Raw genomic sequence first — 20855 nt, 5'->3', positions numbered from 1 at the left:
TGAGGAAAATGCTCACCACACATGCTCAATGGGATTCTCTCACCCTAAGGCCCGCCGTAGTTCAGTGGCAGAGCATCTGCTTTGCGAGTTCAATCCCTTGCGGCATCTCCAGGTAGGACAGGCAAAGAACAGTGCTGTTGGTTCCAGGGATAAAATCTTGGCCAAAAGGATTAGGCCCCAGGCTGGTCCAGGATACAATCGCCTCTCAGGAACGTATGAAAAACCATCGATATAAAAGGTGTACGCCCCACGTTTAAACAGAGAAAGCTTTGGTCTCGATGCAAGGGCCAAGGGCCGGCCCAGCTGACACACTAAGAGCAAATAGTGACTAACCGTTTGGAGATGGACACCCACCAAAACATGGAAGTAATGCAAGTGCCAGCCAGGCATAAACTATACTGCTTCTGCATTTGCAGAGCAAACATCCACCCTCCTCAAAACGGTTCATTCTTCCTTTTTTTCTTTTTTAACATTATTCTCTCTCTCTTTTTAAGGCCAGCCCAAGCCAATTTGCTGGCAGGGTCAAAGAACAAGATGGTGCCCCCTTTCCATTCCGTATCGAGAAGCCAACCAGAATACTCCATTGACACCTTACACTTAAAGCACTTTTGAAAAAATGGAAATGGACCGCCTTCAAGTCTCATCTCATCTTTATTGTTTGTGGTCATTGACCAGCCGTGCAGATATTTAAACCCAGAAAGGCAGAAGAATTATAGACAAATAAACATGTTAAAGTATATAACTTACGTATAAACAAACTTAAAATAAAATCTGGTATACTAAAGTTCAAAAGGATTAGTCCCTCTGATTTTAACTGGCAACCTGACCTCTGGTTGGGCAAGTACGGTTGAGGAAAAATTACATCTTTACTGGGTTTCTCCCTCAACTCTGGTTCAACTGGGACCTCTATATAAAGGCCAAATAATTGATTAAGAATCAGATTGGGGATGTTGCCTTTCAAGAAGACAGAGCTCGGGCCTCACGTTAATCGTTTCCGGTGAATTATAATAAGAATCATGCCCATGAAGCCTATCTTTATGCTCTGGAGATCCCTAAATGTCGTCGAGCCTTTACATTAAGTCGTTTCAACTCTTTACCATCAGCCTTGTTGGAGGGGAGATATTTGCGTATTCCTTATTCCAAGCGCATCTGCTCATGCCAATCGGGTGAGGTTGAATCAATCACCCAAGTTCTGTTATACTGTTCGTATTATAAGGACATTCGTTCTTTTTACATTGTTCCACTTCTAAAAAAAACTTACCAGGTAGATCTGACACATCCTACACCTCTTTCCTTCTCTCAGATTTAAGAAATGGAACAACGTTTAAAGTGGCAAAATTCTGTGCCTTAACATGTACTACTGCCTTCTAGCCGATCCTGACTTATGGCGACTCTATGAATAGGGTTTTCATGGTAAGTGGTATTCAGAGGGGGTGACCCATTGCCTCCCTCTGAGGCTGAGAGGCAGTGACTGTTCCAAGGTTACCCAGTGAGCTTCACGGCTGTGTGGGGATTCGAACCCTGGTCTCCCAGGTTGTAGTCCAGCACTCTAACCACTACATCACACTGGCTCTCAAAGCACTTTTATACCACTTTAAACAACCGTGGCTTCCCCGCTCTGCAAAAATCCTGGGAACTGTCATTTGGAAAGGGTGCTGAGAGGAGACCCCTCTTCCCCTCGCAGAACTCCTTCCCAGGGTTCCCTGCAAAGAGGGATTGACTGATAAACCACTCTGAGGTAGCTCTGCGAGAGGAAGAGGGGTCTCCTCACAACTCCCAGCCCCCTTCACAATCAACACTTCCCAGGATTCTTTGGTGGGGGAAGCCATGACGGTTGAAACTGGCACAATAGGGGAATAAATGCCTGGCGTGAATCCGGCCACAGTATTATGGCAAATTTTTTAAAACAGGGCAGTTTTATCAGTCGTTACCTAGTCGATCGGCCTGTTGATTCAGATCAAGGGTTCAGCTCATCCAGCAATGTCGCTCTAGGAGATGCAGAAGCACCTTGGACAACTCCTTGAAAAGTTTGGACAAAACCCCGGAGTGGAGTCACTGCTCCGCTGACATCAGAGCCACCAGCCTCGACTGACAGAAGCAGGTTGCCGCTTTAAGGCAGCAATCGGTCACTGACCACAAAGCCAGGACAGCAGAGATGAGGGACCTCAGGGCAGGAGCCCACAGGCGGCCCGCCAGATGTCTCTGGCCCTTGGAACGCTCCCCAGTCCTCCCCTGCCCCCTCAAGTGGTGTCGCCAACCAGAATGCGTCTGATAACACCCATTGCTCATCCAGATGAAGGCGAGGGGGGGGTGCGGAAAGTAGCCCGGTCTGCCCATACTTGCCTTTGGCCTGGAGGCCATGTGCCAATGGCGGCGGGGAAGGTTGCCCGAAGGGAATGCGCCCCTCAGGCAAAAAAAAAAAGTCCCTCTTTTGTGGGCTGAGTACACATCCTTAGGCATGGAAGGGTCAGTCAGTTTCAATTCTCTCAGCTTCTAATTTTTCCAGTCTTAAATTCAGTTTTCCACATTACTGCAATCATTTGTGATTTTTTAAAAAAATCACTAACATTCTTGCAATTTTAATAAACTCATTTTTTTTTGTACACAGTTTTGACTCGTGCACACATTCGGCAAGCAGTTTCTCCTAATATAATGCATTTTTGTATGTTATTTTGGCTGATACATTCATTTTAAAGTCTGTTTTTATGATATTTTAAGAGTATTTTTAGTGCTCTCGTTTGCCACCCTTGGCTCCTACTGGAAGGGCGGGATATAAATCTAATAAAAAATAAAAAATTTAATGCACACTTCCCCTAGCCTAGTATGTCCATTTTTGTAAACATTGGTTGGTTGAAGAACTGCATCGCAAAATTCTGAAAATGCAAATTTAAAAGGATGGCTGTGTTTTGATTCTCATAGTGTTTTAGAAAGCACAAATTTGATAGATATGGCTTGAAATGCACTGAATCAAATTTCTTCCCCATCTTTACATGCCAAACACTTAAAGCACATTCTCCCCTCCCCCTCAAAATATCCTGTGAACTATAGTTTGCACCTAGGGACGGGGGCCGTTGGCTGGTGCCAGTTCTAAAGGATTCTGTCAACCTAACAGGCCAGCATGAATTCAAGTTTGTTGCTTGTCCGATAACTGCTGCTTTTACCAACCTGTTTTTTCCCTTACAAAAATGTCAATATCAATATCGGTAATTTGAAAGGAAACATTAATGAAGTTATTGTTCTTAAAATTGATATTTTAGAGGTGGACTTTTTCTTTTGAAAAAGGTGTGTTTGAAAATATCTGCAGAAAATTGCTACATAAAAATCCAATCTGCGACTGGAGAATAAACAAATTAATGGAAAATTCAACACCAAATCCGAACTGGACAGAATTATTTATTTATATATTTGTTATTTGATTTATATCCTGCCCTTCCTCCCAGCAGGAGCGCAGGGTGGCAACAAAAGCACTAGAAACACTTCAAAACATAAGAACAGACTTTAAAATACATTAAAACAAAACATCTTTAAAAACATTTCTTAAAAAGCTTTCAAGACATCTTTAAAAAAGGGTTTAAAAACATATTAAAAAAACAATTCCAACACAGATGCAGACTGGGATAAGGTCTGTACTTAAAAGGCTTGTTGAGAAAGGAAAGTCTTCAATAGGCACTGAAAAGATAGCAGAGATGGCACCTGTCTAATATTTAGGGGGAGGGAATTCCACAGGGTAGGTGCCACCACGCTAAAGGCTCATTTCCTATGTTGCACATGAATTCATAAACATCCCAACCCCTCATAGAGCTACGGTGCCCAGGGTTCTTTGGAAGGGGGGCAGAAAAGTGCTTTAAATGTATGGTGTGTACACAACCCTGGGCTATAGGGACCCCTCTCTTTCTCTCTCTCCCCCTCCCCCTCTCCCTCTGCCTCTCCCTCACCCTCACACCCACACACTCACACTCACACTCACACTCAGAGAGAGAGAGAGAGAGAGAGAGAGAGAGAGTAAACTTGTTAAGGATGCTAGGAATCTGTAGCTCTGTGAATTCAAAACTGCAGTTCCCAGGATTCTTTGGGGAGGAAATTATGTCCTTTGGATGTCCTTTAAATGCATGACGTGGATCCATCCTTACCATCTAATTCCAATGTTCAGGGTGTGAGTGTTGTTCATTATGTAGCCCAAATGGCACCATCCTTGCACAAGAGTTAGCAGATTTGTGGAAATCCAATGTGCTCACAGAAGTATTAAAACAATTTTTTTAAAAATCCTGGGGGCAGGATGAACTTCCACGAGAGCTCAACAAGGGCTCAGCATGCTCAGCAACAGAAGGGTGACGTTTGGGTGGGGAGAATGGAAACCGGGTGGGAGTCGGAATGGAGCAACACGGATGAGTGCACGGCTGACTCAGCCAGTAAACAAGAACACTCCGCCTCGCAACACAGTTGCAGGCCCCACTTACAACTCAAGAGACGTCTAGAGTGCCTCAGCGACAAGACTAATGAACGGCTGATAAGCTCCCTCCAAGTCTTCCCACACAGAGCTGCAGGAAAGCATTGGGGAGGGGTGCGATTCGAGGACACCACAGCCAAGGCATCACACATGCCCGACTGGAGCAGCTCCACACTTGAAAACATCTTGGGGGAGAGAACCAGGGTCCTACGATAAGACACACTCCAATGCAAAAGATTCCTTGCAGCCGAAAAAGAAGTTTGGAATCAAACAAGCCACTATCGCTCATTGAATGCCGGGAAAGGCCTTTGGCAGGGAGGCAAGCCCCACTGACAACAAAAGATCTTGTTCCCAAGGAAACATAACTCCCAGCCTTTGTTAACACAAATTAACCTCCAGTTCCTGGTTGAGGACAAGGCTTCTTAGAACAGCCAAGAAGCTGGAAACCTGCCCTGGCTATTGCTTTGTCCCTTGGAGAGGATTTTCCCACATTTTACACCCTGCAGTTGCTGCATCCAAACCAGTGGTTCTCGAACTTTTTCACCCCCCATGGACCTCTCGAAAATTGCCGAGGGTCTCAGTGGACCACTTGAATGATTCTTTTGCTTGTGCTAGCCATCATCAGGTGCTGGGATAGGTGCCGTATACGTTTTTTAAGTTTTATTTTTATTGCTTTTCTTTCTTGCGTTGCACTTTTATCGTCTTACAGTTTGCACACCCTCGACTTCAAACTGCAAAGCAATAAAATGCATAAGAGCAACAATGAACATACAATTAAAATACAGTATGAATAATGCAGACAGGTTGCGGCCCACTTGAATGAAGCCTGCATACCAGTTTGGGAACCCTTGATTTAAGCAACTTAGCCCCCAAATAGCTAAAGGCTGCCTCCTACCCTACAGACCCTCTCAGGTGTGAGGATCAGCAGAAGGGCCCTCATGGTAGTTCCAAAGTTCAAGGATGGCAGCTTCCAAGCTGTGGAATTCTCTCCCCAAAGACGCGCATCTGCCAGCAGCATCATGCAATTTCTGTCAAAAGACTTATCTCCAGTGTAAACGGCCAGAGTAAAGAGGTGCATTTGCTTTAGGATTCATGTGACTCATTTGTTTTAAACTGCTTCAGATATTGTGTTTTTTAAATTGCTGAAACCAGCCCTGGGATCTTGGGGTGAGAGGTGGGAAAGTTATTGAAAACAAATTATTTTATTGTTAATCATAATCACGATGACGGATGCAACACTTTTAAGAAGTTTTGAACCAGGGGTTACAAGCGTGGCTTTTATATAGAATTCCTTCCCGCTGCAAGTGACCAGAAAAGAGCCACAGTTTAGATTTCCCCTCAAAAAAGAAGCCCCCAACCATCCCATTTTAAAAGGTAGGAGCGACATTTCTGTGATGCTATTAGCTGATGTTGGTCTCCCTTCACCCCCAGCCAACATGGCTAATGATCAGGGCTTATGGGCGTCTAGTTCAGCAACATTTGAAAGACCACGGACTGTCCAACCTGGTTTTGAAGGATGTGGGAAAGTGGTTGTATTTGCTCAACAGACCGAAGAGATACTTTGTACATGCCCCAGATGTGCTTTTTGTGACATATTTCTTTGAACGGGGGGGGGGGCAGGGAGGACAGCCGATGAGCTTGTACCGAAAGGGCGAGAGGTGTCCTTGATTAGCACTTGGGCTGTGCTAGAATTCTGCCCAGTTTGGGTTTGATACAGTTTTCCATTGATTCCTTTATTCTCGATCATTGCAGATCAGATTTTTATTGCTTCCTGCTGCGTGGAAGGGTGTGACATAAATCTAATAATTATTTATTATTTGGTTTATACCCCGCCCTTCCTCCCAGCAGGAGCCCATTTATTTATTATTTAATAATAAATAAAATAAATGTAGCAGTTTTCCACAGCTATTTTTAAAAATGATTTTTTAAAAAAAAAAATCCACCTCCAAAATATTGATATTTAGAACAATAATATTATTGATATTTCCTCTCAAAATATCAAAGTCTTCTTTAGAAATATTGGTATCTTTTCCAAGGGAAAAATTGATCAGGAAAAGCAGCAACTAGCCAACTAACTTGAATGGGTACCGGATTGACTGAACGCTTTCGAACCGGGCCCCAGGCCAACAGATCCCATCCCTCATTAGCCGCAGAGCATATTGCTTTGCATAAAGGAAGCCCCAGGTTCAGGCGCCAGCACCTCTGCTTCAAACAGATGAGAATAAATTCTCAAAAGCAGCTCTTTTAAGTTGGATCACTGAGCTCAACTCACCAAGAGGCACCTGTGCAGGACTGGTGCGGTCCTGACCATGAAAATTTATTTTCTACTGGGCTAGTTAAAACTTCTAGGATGTTTTCCAACCTAATCCATCCCACCTCACACACAGCATGTCCCTAGACCTGTTGAAATGGCCCTTAAAATCTCCCCCACAAAGTGTTTTTTTATAACTCACTTAGTTTTGGACCAAGGGGCCATTCTGGTCATGCCACGCCAACCTGCTCTACATACCTATATGACAGCAGGTGGAGTAACAACACAGCTGGGCCACAAAGAGGTTTGCAAGCCCCAAGAATCAGCTGATCATCAGGGCTTGCAGAGAACAACATATAGCACTTTGAAGCTCTCCCCCTCCAGTAAATCAGCTGATCAGGGCTATAAAGCCCCCACGTAGGGCTGGAAAGATATGTCAGTTTCGGTTCCCTCAGTTTCTCATTTTTCCGATCTTAAATTCAGTTCTCCACATTCCTGCAGCAATCTGCTATTTTTTTTAAAAAAAAATCCTCATGAAAACTCTCCAGCATTTTAGGACAAATTTCTCCCAATGAACACTTTCATAGGCCGCTTTGACTAGCGTACACATTTTTGCAAGCCGTTTCTCATCGTATAACACCTCTTATTTTCACACATGCATTTGTGTTTAGGCACACTTTCCCCTAACATGTGCATTTTTGTAAACACAGTTGGGTTGGCAAACAGCAGTGCAAAATTCAAACAAGTGCAAATTTTGAAGGACGGCTGCGTTTCCATTCTCATATTGTTTTGGAAAGTGCAAGTTTGATAGATTCAGCTTGACCTCTGAACTGGATCAAATTTCTCACCTATCCCTACCCCCACATAAATCAGCTGATCAGCCCTAAAGCCCCCCACATAGAGGAGAGACTGTGACAGCCCAGTCGTCCTGAACCCCTTTGGCTTGCCAAAACCTCCACACACCCCTATCCTCAAAACTCAAGCGCGCTTCCAAACCCTGCGCTAGAGAAGTCCAGCCCTCCCCACCCAGATAAGCACACAGGGGTTGTAAACAAAGGGTTGAGCAATGTTTATTATTCCTTATCAGTGATCTCGAGGCAGGGTACATTCCACAGGTAAGAATGCCACACGGTTTTAAATGTTCAGATTGACTGCTGGGCCTTTCGCCTCAGAGGAGGAGGAAACCAGGCAAGATGGTTCCCACCAGGCCCCAAAGCCTGGCAGGCCAGTAGAGGTACCTGCATTCCCAGGCTGGAGCTAGCAGTACAGAATAAGGGGTTCCTACTGGGCGACAAATTCAGAGGTGGGTAGAGACAGGTAGCCGGCTGAACTGGGAAGAAGCGCCACAGCAAGGACTGCTGGAAAATACCCTCCCCCAGTTTTTGGGGGGTTAAAAGCACTCCAAATGAGTTAGCTACCCAAGAATTGCAGCAGGAGTGAATTTGAACCCAGCACCAGGAAGGGGCATTTTTGGATCTCTGGAGGTCCTGCCAGCCAAACTGAGCCTCCTATAGGGTTCAGGGGCATGTACAGGTGTGTGTACGTGCGTTATTCGCCAGCTGAACACCACAGAAAGAGATTTCTCCCATCCCCAAAAATGCAGCACGAGTGCAGATATAACCAGGAATTTGTTGGGGTTAAGACTGCCAAGAGGGTGACCACAGAAGTGGAGGGGGGGGTTGGTCCAGAGAACTTTGAAAGGATAAACGAACAGAGGTTAAGGGCCCAGATCCTGGAATGTGAACAGTGAGGGGCTTTTTTTAAGTTGGATCTCAAGGAGAGGAAAAAGGACATTTGGCCACTAAGGAAACCACACTGCCATTATGAAGGGTGGTTTCAAGAGGGGAAGAAATACATAACCTTTTTTTTTTGGTCCCAGCATCGTATTTCGATGCACGTTTTGGTCAGGCGGGTGAAAACCTCTCAAAGAATGAGATCAAGAGCAGGCAGGGAAGAGGGAGGAAGGAAAGCATTTTACTCCAGTCGTGTGTGCTAAGAGAGGGAGGGGATTTGGTTCTAGAAAAATCTGGATTAAAAAAAAGGAGCGGTCAATAAAAATAAGCTATTGACCATTACAGGCGCAGGGGGAGTAGCAGGAATCGAAGGCCCATCTCCTACTGGCCCTCCTTGAAGGCTTCCGGCGGTAGCACGAGTTGGAGAGACAGAAAGCGATTCTCTGAGATAAGGTGTCAGGAAATGATGGAGACTTGAAGGAGGCAGCAGCCGGGCTCAAAGGATCTGACGCGGCATCCCGTAGCCAGTCATGCCTGCCTGAGAGGCGCCCCGGTTGGTGCCCATTTGCAACCCAATGACGCTCTGCCCTTCCTTCAGCTTATCTTCTGAGAAGGCACGGCGGTTCTCCTGCGATTTCCTGATGGGGAGGAAGACGGACAGGAAGTGAGGGATGGAGACCAGCCACTTACATGACGGTAGATCTATGCAGGAGCATATCCAACTTTCGATATGCTTTTTCTTTCAAACCGTCTCTTTGTATCTTTGTTCAGCTTAGGGGACCTGGAGGAGCACCAGCTCACATATCAACTTGCCTATGCGTAGGAAGCTACCTCACATCAAGTCAGACCATTGGTCCATCTAGCACAGTACTGCCAACACTGACTGGCAGCGGTTCTTTGAGGTTACAGGCAGGGGTCTTTCCCCAGCCCTACCTGGAGATGCCTGGGATTGAACCTGGGACCTTCTGCATGCAAGGCAGATGCCCTTCCACTGAGCTACAATGGCATCTGGTTGGCCACTGTGAGAAGAGGATGCTGGACTAGATGGGCCATGGGCCTGATCTGGCAGCCAGGCTCTTATGTTCTCCTTGACCTTCCCCATTTAGGTTAATGGATGTGCTAACTGAGCAGAGCACTTTTCCTATGGTGTGCCCAAGCCTGGTGTTGACACCCAACACTCTCAGGCAGGTGCCAAGGCCCCATTGCTTGGGAGGAAGGGCCGCTGATACAGACACCTGTTATGGGGCTCCTAGGTCAGGTGACTCATCTTGTTTATTGCATCCAGTTCTGCACCCCGTACTTTAAGAAAGATGCAGACAAACTGGAACAGGGTCAGAGGAGGGCAACGAAGATGATCAGGGAACTGGACACAAAGCCCTATGAGGAGAGACTGAAAGAACTGGGCATGTTTAACCTTGAGAAGAGAAGACTGAACGGAGATACGATAGCCCTCTTCAAGCACTTGAAAGGTTGCCACACAGAGGAAGGCCAGGATCTCTGCTTGATCACCCCAGAGTGCAGAACGTGAAATAGAAATAATGGGCTCAAGTTATAGGAAGCCAGATTTCAGCTGAACATCAGGAAAAACTTCCTGACTGTTAAGAGTGGTACGACAATGGAACCAATTCCCTAGGGAGGTGGTGGGCTTTCCAACACAGGAAGCATTCAAGAGGCATCTGGACAGCCACCTGTCGAGGATGCTTTAACTTGGATTCCAGCATTGAGCAGGGGGTTGGACTCGATGGCCTTATAGGCCCCTTCCAACTCTACGATTCTATGACTATGAGCTGCCACTCTAAAAAGTTCCCACAATCCCCCAGAGGAGTAGTACATCCAGCACCCTGGGGCATTCTGGGAAACTAAAATGGCAATTCATAGCTGCCATCATTAAGCTCAGAGAAAGTGAAACGGGAGTCCTCAAACCTTAAACCATCCCTGTGGGGCGCTCCAGTTTCCCAGGGGAATTCTTCCAGCATTTTTTTTTTTTTTTTAGTCTTAAGCACCAGATTTAAAAAAGGAAAACACACAGATGTGTTTTCTCCAGAGCTTTTCCGTTTTTTTAAAAAAAGGGTAGCAATGTATTTTGGCTGTATGGGAAGCAAGTTACTGTTTCTTTGTTCGTATGCTGCCTTTGCCTTTATCAGACCTGCATTATTATTTTTAAGGTGTCCTAGCACATCTCATTTCAGGATTAAAGAAGTTGCAGGGAAAACTGATAGGTGAATGGCAATTTCTGGCCACTGTTCCAGGAGTGGGGACCCCCAAGTTGCCCTTGGACTCTCCCCACACCTCACCAGACCCGCTTTGCATTTGTTGCTGGGCTTGGAGCATGCCCTTGACAATGCCTCCTGCTTGTCTAGATGGAGGATACAGAAGAGTGTGCGAGCATGCGCAGAAACTAGCCTACAGCAGCAAGGCAAAATTTGCATGTGTTGCCCCGCCCACTTTTGCTCCCAACTCCACCCACCATGTGGCCCTCAGAAGGTTGCCCAGAAGAGAATGTGGCCCTCCAGCTGAAGAATGGTCCCCGCCCCTCCACAATTCCACGCCGAGTTCTGAAAGAGGAAACCAGAACTCCTCAAGAAGTCTATTAACATCCTGAGCCCAACACGGCATTAAGACTTTGCACAAGTATGTGCGCGTGCACACATCTCTCCTGCTGCAGGACTTACTTTGGGAACCAGTTGGGGTCCCCAGCGAAGAAACCATCCCCTTTAGCGACAGCCAGGCCTCCCAGGTTCATCAAGGTCCTCTGGACGCAGGCCATGTTTTTGCCTGAGGGTTAGAAGAATTCAGAAGTTGGTCACTCGTCAACACATCTAAGCCACATTGCAGCATAAAGGCCTTACAGCGTTCTCGGATTAAGTAGGAGCATCATGCTGTTCTACTTCCTGTCGGAGACCCCAAAGTGGTGTGCCAAGGATTGCAAGCTTTCACTCCCTTTCGAGACAAGGCACGTCCAAATAGCTGTTCCATAATTTGTTTCGGCTCATCATCAGGAAGCAGCGGGAGTTATATATTAGGCCTTCCAGAAGTCCTTTCTTATTGCACATTCATGACGATTTGTGCCCATGATGCTAGTGGGGTGGGTCACATGCGATCCACCTTTCAATACCGTTTGCACCTGCCAAAGCTTTGGGGTTGGTCACACTGTCGCTTCCAGCCAGTGCATATCCTGTAACTTCCTGCTAAAATCCCATAACTTTTATGTGCACCACAAATGTTCTGGTTTATTTCTGTCCCGCTTGTGTTGTGCTGTAGCCCTTTCCAGATGGCAATAACGCGGCACCGCTGCAAAACAAGCTAAAGCAGAATAAATCCTCCAGCAATGCACTATGCCTGTCACAATCGAGAATATGTTGCAGAAGAGACCCACAATAAATCAGCCGTCTGGACGCTGCCTTGCAAGAAGGGCCAAACCACCAGTATATAGCTAGCCCAATAATGCTCAATACAGATTGGCAGCGGCCCTCCAGGGTCTCGGGGAGAAAAAGAGCATCTTCTTTCATCACCTCCTATCCGAGATCTTTTCCAGTGGGTATAACTGGGGATTAATCCTCGGCTCTCGTGCATGTAAACCAGGAGAGCTAGTGTGGTATTGTGCTTAGTCTAGGACCCGGGAGACAAGGGTTCAAATCGCCCCCCTCAACCATGAAGCTCCCTAGGTGACCTTGGGCCAGTCACTGCCTCTCAGCTTAACCTACCTCACAGGGTCGTTGTGAGGATAAAATGGAAAGGGGGAGAACTAAGTACGCCACCTTGAGCTCCTTGGAGAAAGGAGAGGTATAAGTGTAAAAGAAAAGAAGTAACTAAAGCGCTCCACCACCCCTTTCTCTCAAACCCTAATTCCCCCACTGCAGGTTGGGGGGAAAATGGAAACACTGATCCTAAGGGCTAGAAACTTATTGCAAGAAAGTGAACGCAGGCCTTTGCCAAAATTCTGAATCCATTCTTTTTAATACTTGTGCCAACGGACACTTCTCTGCACTCACTTCTGTTTCTTTCCCCTTGACCCGTTAGAAATTGAGCAATTCCTTCACTAAGAGTCTTGCTCAATCCACAAGTGCCATTTATTTATTTATTTATACCCCGCCCTTCCTTCCAGCAGAAGTCCAGGGCGGCAAACAGAAACACCAAAAACACTTTAAAACATCATAAAAAGACCTTAAAATACATTAAAACAAAACGACGTTAAAAACATTTAAAAATAAAAACTTTAAAAACATCTTTTTTTAAAAAAAAAAAAGGGGGGGGTTAAAGACATATTAAAAGCAATTCTAACAGACGCAGACTGGGATAGGTCTCAAGCTAAAAGGCTTGTTGGAAGAGAAAAGTCTTCACAAGGCTCCAAAAAGATAGCAGAGATGCTGCCTGCCTAATATTTAAGGGGAGGGAATTTCCAAGCACAACCCTCTGGGGGCCGCGTGCCAGTCTCCAAGACCAAAGCGGGCAGGCTCCCCCCATCCCCCATTTCCAATTAGGCTTGCAAAAAGGAATTTCGTTTCTTTCAAGCCTCATTGCTGGTGGTGGCGGCGGCGAGACTCTTTCTGAAGACAGCCGCCGGGGCAGGAGGCTTAACCCACAAACCTGATCTTCCCTCCCCGTTTCTAACAGTCAGGCTTGTGGGAGGGGGGACTTACATTGGTGCCAACCTGCAGAGGAGAAACAGGGCAGGGCAGGGATGCTGTGGGTCAGATGAGCGGAAGCTACGGGCCAAATCTGGCCTGCAAGCTGGTGGTTTCCACCACAGACCACTTGAAAATTGCCAAGGAGCTCGGCGGACCCCTTAATGATTTTTCTGCCTGTTCTGGCAACTTTAAAGTGCTGCGCTAGATTCGATATGATTTAATTGCCTTTTGATTGTGTCGCTTATTCCTTGCATTTTATCATATTGCATAGAATTCAGATTCCAATACAATAAAATAAACACTCAAAATGCAATTAAAAATCAACATGAATATTTAATACGATGGATGTAATACGATTTAATATGATGGATGAATGTTTAATATCTCCCATCTTCAACCACAAATCCACACTAATGCCACAGACCACCTGAATGAATCTTGCGGACCACAGTTGGGGAACGCTGCCTTAGACCATTTGTGCATCCGCTGACCTATATTCTTCACCCCACCCTAGGGATGTGCTAGAACTCCGCCCAATTCGGATTTGATACCGAATTTGCCATCAACTCGCTTATTCTCCGTTGCTGAGGATCGGATTTCAACACAGCGAATTTTTGAAAACAGACTTTTTAAAAGAATTCGCCTCCAAAACATTGACTGCAAGAATGATCGTTTATCGATATTTCCTTTTAAAATATCGATCTTCCCTTCAAAATAGTGATGCTTAAAGGAAACATCAATATTTCCCTTCAAAATATCAATATTTTTCCCAAGCAAAAAAAACCATGGATCGGTAAAAGAAGCGGCTAACAAGATACAGAGTTAACGCGAATCAATGCCAGCCTGTTTGACAGCATGTTTCAAACTGGCACCAGCCAACAGATCCTATCCCTACCCTGCCCTCCAGCAAATGCTTTGTACCTTCCCAGAGGTCGACTGTCTGAAATATGTCCGTGGCTAGGATGCCATAGTGTTCAGCTGCCCGCAGGAACTGAGAGATCTGCTCCATCTGCTTGAAGGCCATGGTAGAACCTTGGATCTTCGCCACAGGCCCTTGGCCCACAGGATAAAGGCTGTTGATAAGCTTGCATAGAATCTGGGCAGGAAAAGGAAGGTGTTAGCGGCAAGCGGCCTCACATTCAACCCTCTCCTCCTTCATAAGAACCAGCGTGGTATCGCGGCTAGCTGTCAGACTACGACCTGGGAGACCAGGCTTCAAATCAGCCTGACCTACCTCACAAGGCTGTTACAAGAGTAAAATCAAGAGAGGGAGAACCATGTTTGGACACCACCTTGAGCTCCCTGGAGGAAAGGTGGGATAGCAACTTAACAAATAAATATTTGTTCCATCAGTCAGCCATTCTGTTTAAAATGGAGATCTATCGTCTCCTCAGGGGTAGGATCCAACTCTGAAGTGACATGTCTGTCACCTGGCAGCAGCCATTCCATCAGGCCGTCTCAGTGGGAGAGACAGCGAGAAGGCTTCATCCCAACAGATCCGCCGGAAGACCAGCTCCCTCTAGTACCTCCTGCCCCTGAACTGTTTCTATGACAGCTGGTCAGGATGAGATCTAAGACTTGGTGCCCGAGTTTCCTTTTTTCCTCTTCCCTCCCTGCCCCTTTTTCCTTGTGTGTCATGGTTTCCAAGAACGTAAGCCCGCAAGCAGGGATCGTCTTGTTTTAACTGACTGTATGTAAAGCCACTCGGGCAGGGGGGGGGGGTTGGCTGAAGAGCGGGGTACAACTACTCTAACTAAATAGTATATACTAGCCACAAGTGCTCAAAGGCAACATGTTAGCAAGTCACAGCTGTCTGGTGGGCAGCAAGAAAATGGTTTGCCACCCTGTCTGCTGCTATACTGCTGAAAGTTCGGGTGCAACCAAGTTGGGGAAGGAGACATAGCTCAGCAGTTAGACCATCTCCCGTTGGTCTATCTAGCTTGGTATGAATGAATGAATGAAATCTTTATTGTTCAGAGCCATAGGCTACCACAATTAAATACGTGTAAAAGGAAAACACAAAATACATATTAAAATACAGGTCATATTACAACAAAACACAGTTTGACCACATAGAGTAGAACAACAACATTTCAAATTAAATTTCCTCTCCTGAGCGGAAGATACCCTGACCCACCCCATGTCTTAGTGTATAGATGCTACGGTCAGAATAGCGCTGGGGCACATCCCATCTAGCTTGGTATTGTCCACACCGAGTGGCAGCAACTCTCCAGGATTTCAGACAAGGGGCATTCCCTGTTCTACCTGGAGATACCATTGGGGATTGAAGACTGAGACCTTCTGCACGCAAGGCAGATGTTCTGCCACTGAGCACTGCAATAAATCCACTTGCCCTTCAAGGCGTCCCAAGACTTTGCTTGTGTTTGCAACCGACCAATAGAAGAGGGAGCCTCAACTTCTTCTGGGCAGAGAGAGTGAATCGAGTCCTCCCCCCCCCCCGAGTTCCTTACCGTGCCATCTTTCAACCACTTCTGGAAGTTATCCTTGCCAGGCTGGGGCTGACCCACATCCGGTCCACACTGGGCCCCGATCCACTGGATGAGAATCTGCTCCAGATCAGGGTCATATTGCCGGTCAATCTTCTGCTGAACCTCCCTACTGAGACCGTACGAGGGTCCTCTGTTTGCCATGATGACCGTGTGTGGGTTGTGTACCTCCGAAGACTAGATAGAGCTAAGACAAACAGACACACACACATGAGAAAAAATGACAGTCATTCAGCAGCTTGGCTCTCCAGAATACCCCAGGAGCACACGACTTGACAGTCAACTCAAGTACAGAAGGTACCACCCTCTGGTACCAGCGCTATTGTCCTGGTCTTATGTTGCCACTTTAAAGAAAAAAAATTTTTTCCCAAATTTATACACCACCCTCTCCCCATATACCAGGGTGATGCACGTCAATATAAACATATTTTAAAATCCATTAAAACCAGTACAGAGCAATCATTAAAGTGACCAGTTATAGAGCAGGACATGCTAGACGCAGTTTCAAATAAGGATCTTACAGAAGGATCTTACAAGTAGTTAGAACGATATTGTTAAAAGTGTATGTAAAATATTTATGGTTTTGTCTCATTAATTCATACCTATTTACACTTTTCCCCCCAAAAGCTTTTAAAATGACAAAATATTTATACTAAAAGTGATCGCTATAAGATAAAATTGTAATTTTATTACAAACTTTATTTCATGAAACATCAAGACAGTACAATCATATCATAACCAGAAAAAATGGGCTGTACCCAGTGTTAGCCATCCTAAGAGTCAACTTACTGACATGAATCAGCATAACCAATTTAGGTCCCTTTAATTTCAGTGGGTCTACTCTGACTAGAACTTCACTGGATGCAAACTATCTCTTTTGAAATGCAATGTAAACATGGGACAATAGTCAAGAAATCAGAAGAAGGCTAGGACTGGGGAGGGCAGCTATGAGAGAACTCGGAAAGATCCTCAAATGCAAAGATGTATCACTGAACACCAAAGTCAGGATCATTCAGACCACGGTATTCCCGAGCTCTATGTATGGATGTGAAAGTTGGACAGTGAAAAAAGCGGATAAGAGAAAAATCAACTCCTTTGAAACGTGGTGTTGGAGGAGAGTTTTGTGCATACCATGGACTGCGAAAAAGACAAATAATGGGGTGTTAGAACAAATTAAACCAGAACTGTCACTAGAAGCTAAAATGATGAAACTGAGGTTATCCTACTTTGGACACATAATGAGAAGACCTGATTCACTAGAAAAGACAATAACGCTGGGAAAAACAGCAGGGAGTAGAAAAAGAGGAAGGCCAAACAAGAGATGGATTGATTCCATCAAGGAAGCCGCAGCCCTGAACTTACAAGATGTGAACAGGGTGGTTCATGACAGATGCTATTGGAGGTCGCCGATTCATAGGGTCGCCAGAAGTCGTAATCTACTTGAAGGCACATAACAACAACAATTTCTGTGGGTCTACTCTGGCTAGAACGTCACTGGAATGAAATGCGATGAGAACAAGGGGCCTTGATAAAAGCTTTTGCATTTTTTTTAAAATGCAAGCTTTTGTAGTTTGCATTATATACCCCTCCCCCATAACGAGTATAGATTGATGAAATACTGCACTTTGCTCCTCTTCGCCCTCCCAATCTCAAGGCAAAGTCTCAACTGCCAAAGATCACCATCTGCATTTCACTCATATATCCTCTCATGAGTTCTCCAATACAAAACAAAGCTTTTTAAAAAAACCAAACATAAATAAGCATCCATTCAAACATATCCAAATGCACGCTGTACGTTTTTTGGGGGAAGAGGGCTAGCCTAGACGTCATCCAAGGGGTTGCAAGACTGCAGATTCATAAGAAGAGGGATCATCAACAAGCAGAACTGCTGACAATTATATTCATGACCCCGGCTGAGTGGTCAAGGACTCTCCTCTTGGGAGTAATGTGCCAACGCATGTCAGAAGTGACCTGAACCAGAGGGGGACAATAAACACAAACCTGCTGATTCCTCCTCTAAAGTGTTTGTTGTCTTTGCAGGCTTTGCTCCCCCCTTCTCTTCCAGTCTTTGTTCGCAGTTAATTACTAATGGCTCCCCGAGTGCAGGCCACATGTATGACTTCACCATAGCCGCAGCCCTCCCCATAGGCTGAGATGTCACTTCTGACCTCTAGCACACATGCGTGTAAATACATGCATTTGAACACCAGACGCGCTATGCAGTGCACAGCCTGTGCCCATGACCCATTAAAGGCGTTTTTTAAAAATAACCCCTTCTCAATTTCAAGAACACCCTGCACCAACTGAGAAGCAGATAGGATGGGCGGCTTTAGAGAAAGTACAGCAGACAATGAGCCACAAGCAAACCACAGGGGGAGAAGCCTTCAGGCTGCGCTCCTTGGCCCAACACCTTTTGGGCAGAGACAGGAGCCACGCCTTTCCCAAATGCAACCCACAGTAATCCTTGCTTCAGCTGAGCAAGCAGAAAATAAAATATAACTATTTGCATGTTCAGTGTTCAAGTGATACCACTCTTCACACACCTGTGCAATTTCAGACCAGGAATCGGCCTCTCTCGACTCCAGGTGTGGTTGGATTACAACTCCATCACCCGTGACCATCCTGGCTGTAGTCCAGCAATATCTGGAGGTCGCCACCTTGGCAACCCCCGGCACAAACTCTGCATGCAGCTGGCGCCCGGCATTGCCAGTTAAAATACCTTAGCCACTGTCATCCAGCCACTGACAACCGCCAGACTAGATTACTGCACTGCGCTTTATGTGGGGCTTCCCTTGATGTTGACCCAGAAGCTGCAGCGAGGCTGTTGAAGAGGCACTCTATCGCGGGGCGTAACCCCTGTACCAAAAAGAACAGCACTGGCTTCCAACCCGCTACCGGGCCAGGTTTTAAGTGTGAAAACGGAAAGATACCTTGCATTCTCTGCCTTTTAACCCAGGAAATGCTAGTCAGGTTGGTTTGCTTTTAAAAAAAAAAGCACAGGCTCAACAAAATCCTTAAGCATCCCCTAGACAAGGCCCTACACCTGTGGAAGGGGAGAAGAGGAGGGCCATTGTTCCAACAGCCGCAAGTGTTGGGTTTGCTAGAATAGTCTTGGTCATAAAACCCACCCTCAAAACAAGGAAGCCTGGAAAGTCCATACTGACAGCGCCTGCAGAACAGAGAGGCATTTCTATAGGAAAGAGGACACAAGAATCCCCCTTACACCGAGACAGACCATTGGCCCATCTCATCGGGGATCACTCGTGGCCGAGTAAGATTGTCTTCCAAGATAAGGTCTTTAACAATAGGTCTGTAAGTGACTGTGGAGGCCAATTCTGGATCCACACAGACACAGGTTTCCAGACGGATTTGCTTGGAAGACGCCTGTGCGTGAATTCGTTTTATGTGGGGAGATCGGTGCACGACGGTCAACACACAATCTTGACAGAAAAAGGCTTTGATCCAATGGCATGGGATACCATGATGATTGGAAGTCCTTTATCTACTGCAGCAGTCATCCGCCTTCACAGCCGTTGTAACGTACACATTGTTATCCTCCGCCTGTTGTGCCATTGAGGACATTCTTGGATCGTTCTTTGTCTGGTTCCTCTCCCTTGACCTCACCGCCATGGGTGACCCTGCTGGGAGTACATGACTCCCGATGGCATAGCTCACAGGGTTCACTGGAACATGCAAGCCCACTCACCACTACCAAGTGACAATCCAGCGATTGGCCCATCTAGCTCAGTATTGTCAACACTGACCAGCAGCAGCCCTCCAGGATTCCAGACTGGGTACATTCCCAAGCCTCACCTGGAGACTCTGGGGATTGAACCTGGGGCCTTCTCTGTGCAAAGCAGATGCTCTGCCAAGGAGCAATAGCCCTTCCCCAAAGAAGATTCTAGTCCTCATCGTTCTGAATAAAGGAAGAACAGGAACTTAGAAAGCTGTCCGATATGGAGTCTTTAGGTGTGCTGATTTAAGACAGATGAGCAGTGTCAGCTATGCCTTAATAAATCCCTGGAGGTCACACACACACAGAGCCTTTACAAGCCACTGCAGCATCTAGCCAAAAGGCTTTTGTGTTGGAGGAGGAGAGGGGGGAAATGGAAGTTTGGAGGTGGAGACTATTAAATTTCTTCTCTTGAGGCTTTGAAAGAGAGATTTCTCTTTCAAGGGGCCTTGTTTAACAAGCAGGTGGGGAATCCTTGCTTGAGGACTAGCATACACCCTAGTTCTCCTGGCCCACCGGATAGGATCTGTGCTAGGCAGGGACAGGTCTGATTAGATCGGGCTTGTAAACAGGCAACTCGCCCAGGGTGATCAGAAGTGGCTTTCAAGTGATCAGAGAGAACATCAGTTAACAAACAAATCCTCAGCTCCCTCTGCTTCCTCGCTCTCTTTGTCCACAAACACATCTCACTCTTTTTCACGTGCACCGGCCAAATTATGAACTAAGGAAGCTGCCTGACACCAAGGCCGGGCCAAGATTTTATTTTGCACTCCTGAAAGCCCTGGGATTCCAAACTAGGGATGGGCTTTGCTATCTGATTCCGTTCCATTTTTCAATTCGTCAAATGGGCTGCCAGTTCTTATTTGTTATTCGCTAGAAATTGTGTTCTGCTAGTTATTGCAATTCCTGGTTCTCTCTTTTTCATTGTTTTTCTGAAAAATTATGTATTTTTCTCTGTTATTCCTTAGGCTGCTGTATGTTTATGTAATGTATGCAACAGCAAACTACAAAAATAATTACACACTTCTTGCAGCGTTTTTTTAAAAAATCATGGTGTTGCTAACAGCTATGAACGCAAAGAGTGGGAGCCTGTTTGACTATGAGACGGACTTGTGGATTATCCCAGAATTTGATACCAAATCAGATTTTGCAAATATTCTACACCATCCCTATTCCAAACGCAGCCCTGCTGACATCTCCCTCTTGTGCACGGATCAGGGATGAGCTCGCTGTCTAATTCTGATCCGCTTGTATTCCAACCGACCGTCGTTCAATCCCAATCCGCCTCCCTCCCCTGTTTGCTTTTACACGTGCTGATTCAATCTGCTGGGTTGGTTTTACGGTAGCAAAAAGAATTACATAATTTTTAACATAAATGATTATGTAAATCCATGGAAGTTAATGGATAACAGTGATTGCAATTAAGATAATAGGTAAAATCCAAGGGGAAATTTTAAAAAAGCCACGTCGATTACAGCCTTGGCACACAGCAAGAAATCAGTGCCAGACTGAAAAGACAACGGACTGTCGGATTAAGTCAAAATCCGGTACTAAAT

At 45.8% G+C, this 20855-nt stretch overlaps 1 protein-coding gene across 2 annotated transcripts in view; it reads right to left on the bottom strand.

The window, feature by feature from the left end:
• Positions 1-7743: 7743 nt before the first annotated feature.
• The window catches only part of TAGLN2 (transgelin 2), a 35461-nt gene continuing 22349 nt past the window's right edge, over positions 7744-20855 (bottom strand). For both annotated transcript variants that reach the window (XM_061605857.1, XM_061605858.1), the window contains exons 2-5: positions 15531-15753; positions 13981-14155; positions 11104-11206; positions 7744-9069 (exon numbers count right to left, since the gene is read on the bottom strand). In XM_061605857.1, the coding sequence (XP_061461841.1) occupies positions 8928-9069; positions 11104-11206; positions 13981-14155; positions 15531-15710 (600 nt within the window). In that variant the 5' untranslated portion in view covers positions 15711-15753 and the 3' untranslated portion in view covers positions 7744-8927. The remainder of the gene's footprint in view (positions 9070-11103; positions 11207-13980; positions 14156-15530; positions 15754-20855) is intronic.

Source organism: Rhineura floridana, chromosome 22 (genome assembly GCF_030035675.1).
Source record: "Rhineura floridana isolate rRhiFlo1 chromosome 22, rRhiFlo1.hap2, whole genome shotgun sequence".
Taxonomy (NCBI): domain Eukaryota; kingdom Metazoa; phylum Chordata; class Lepidosauria; order Squamata; family Rhineuridae; genus Rhineura; species Rhineura floridana.
Note: the sequence above shows the minus strand (reverse complement) of the source record. Positions and strands in the feature narration are given on the sequence as shown.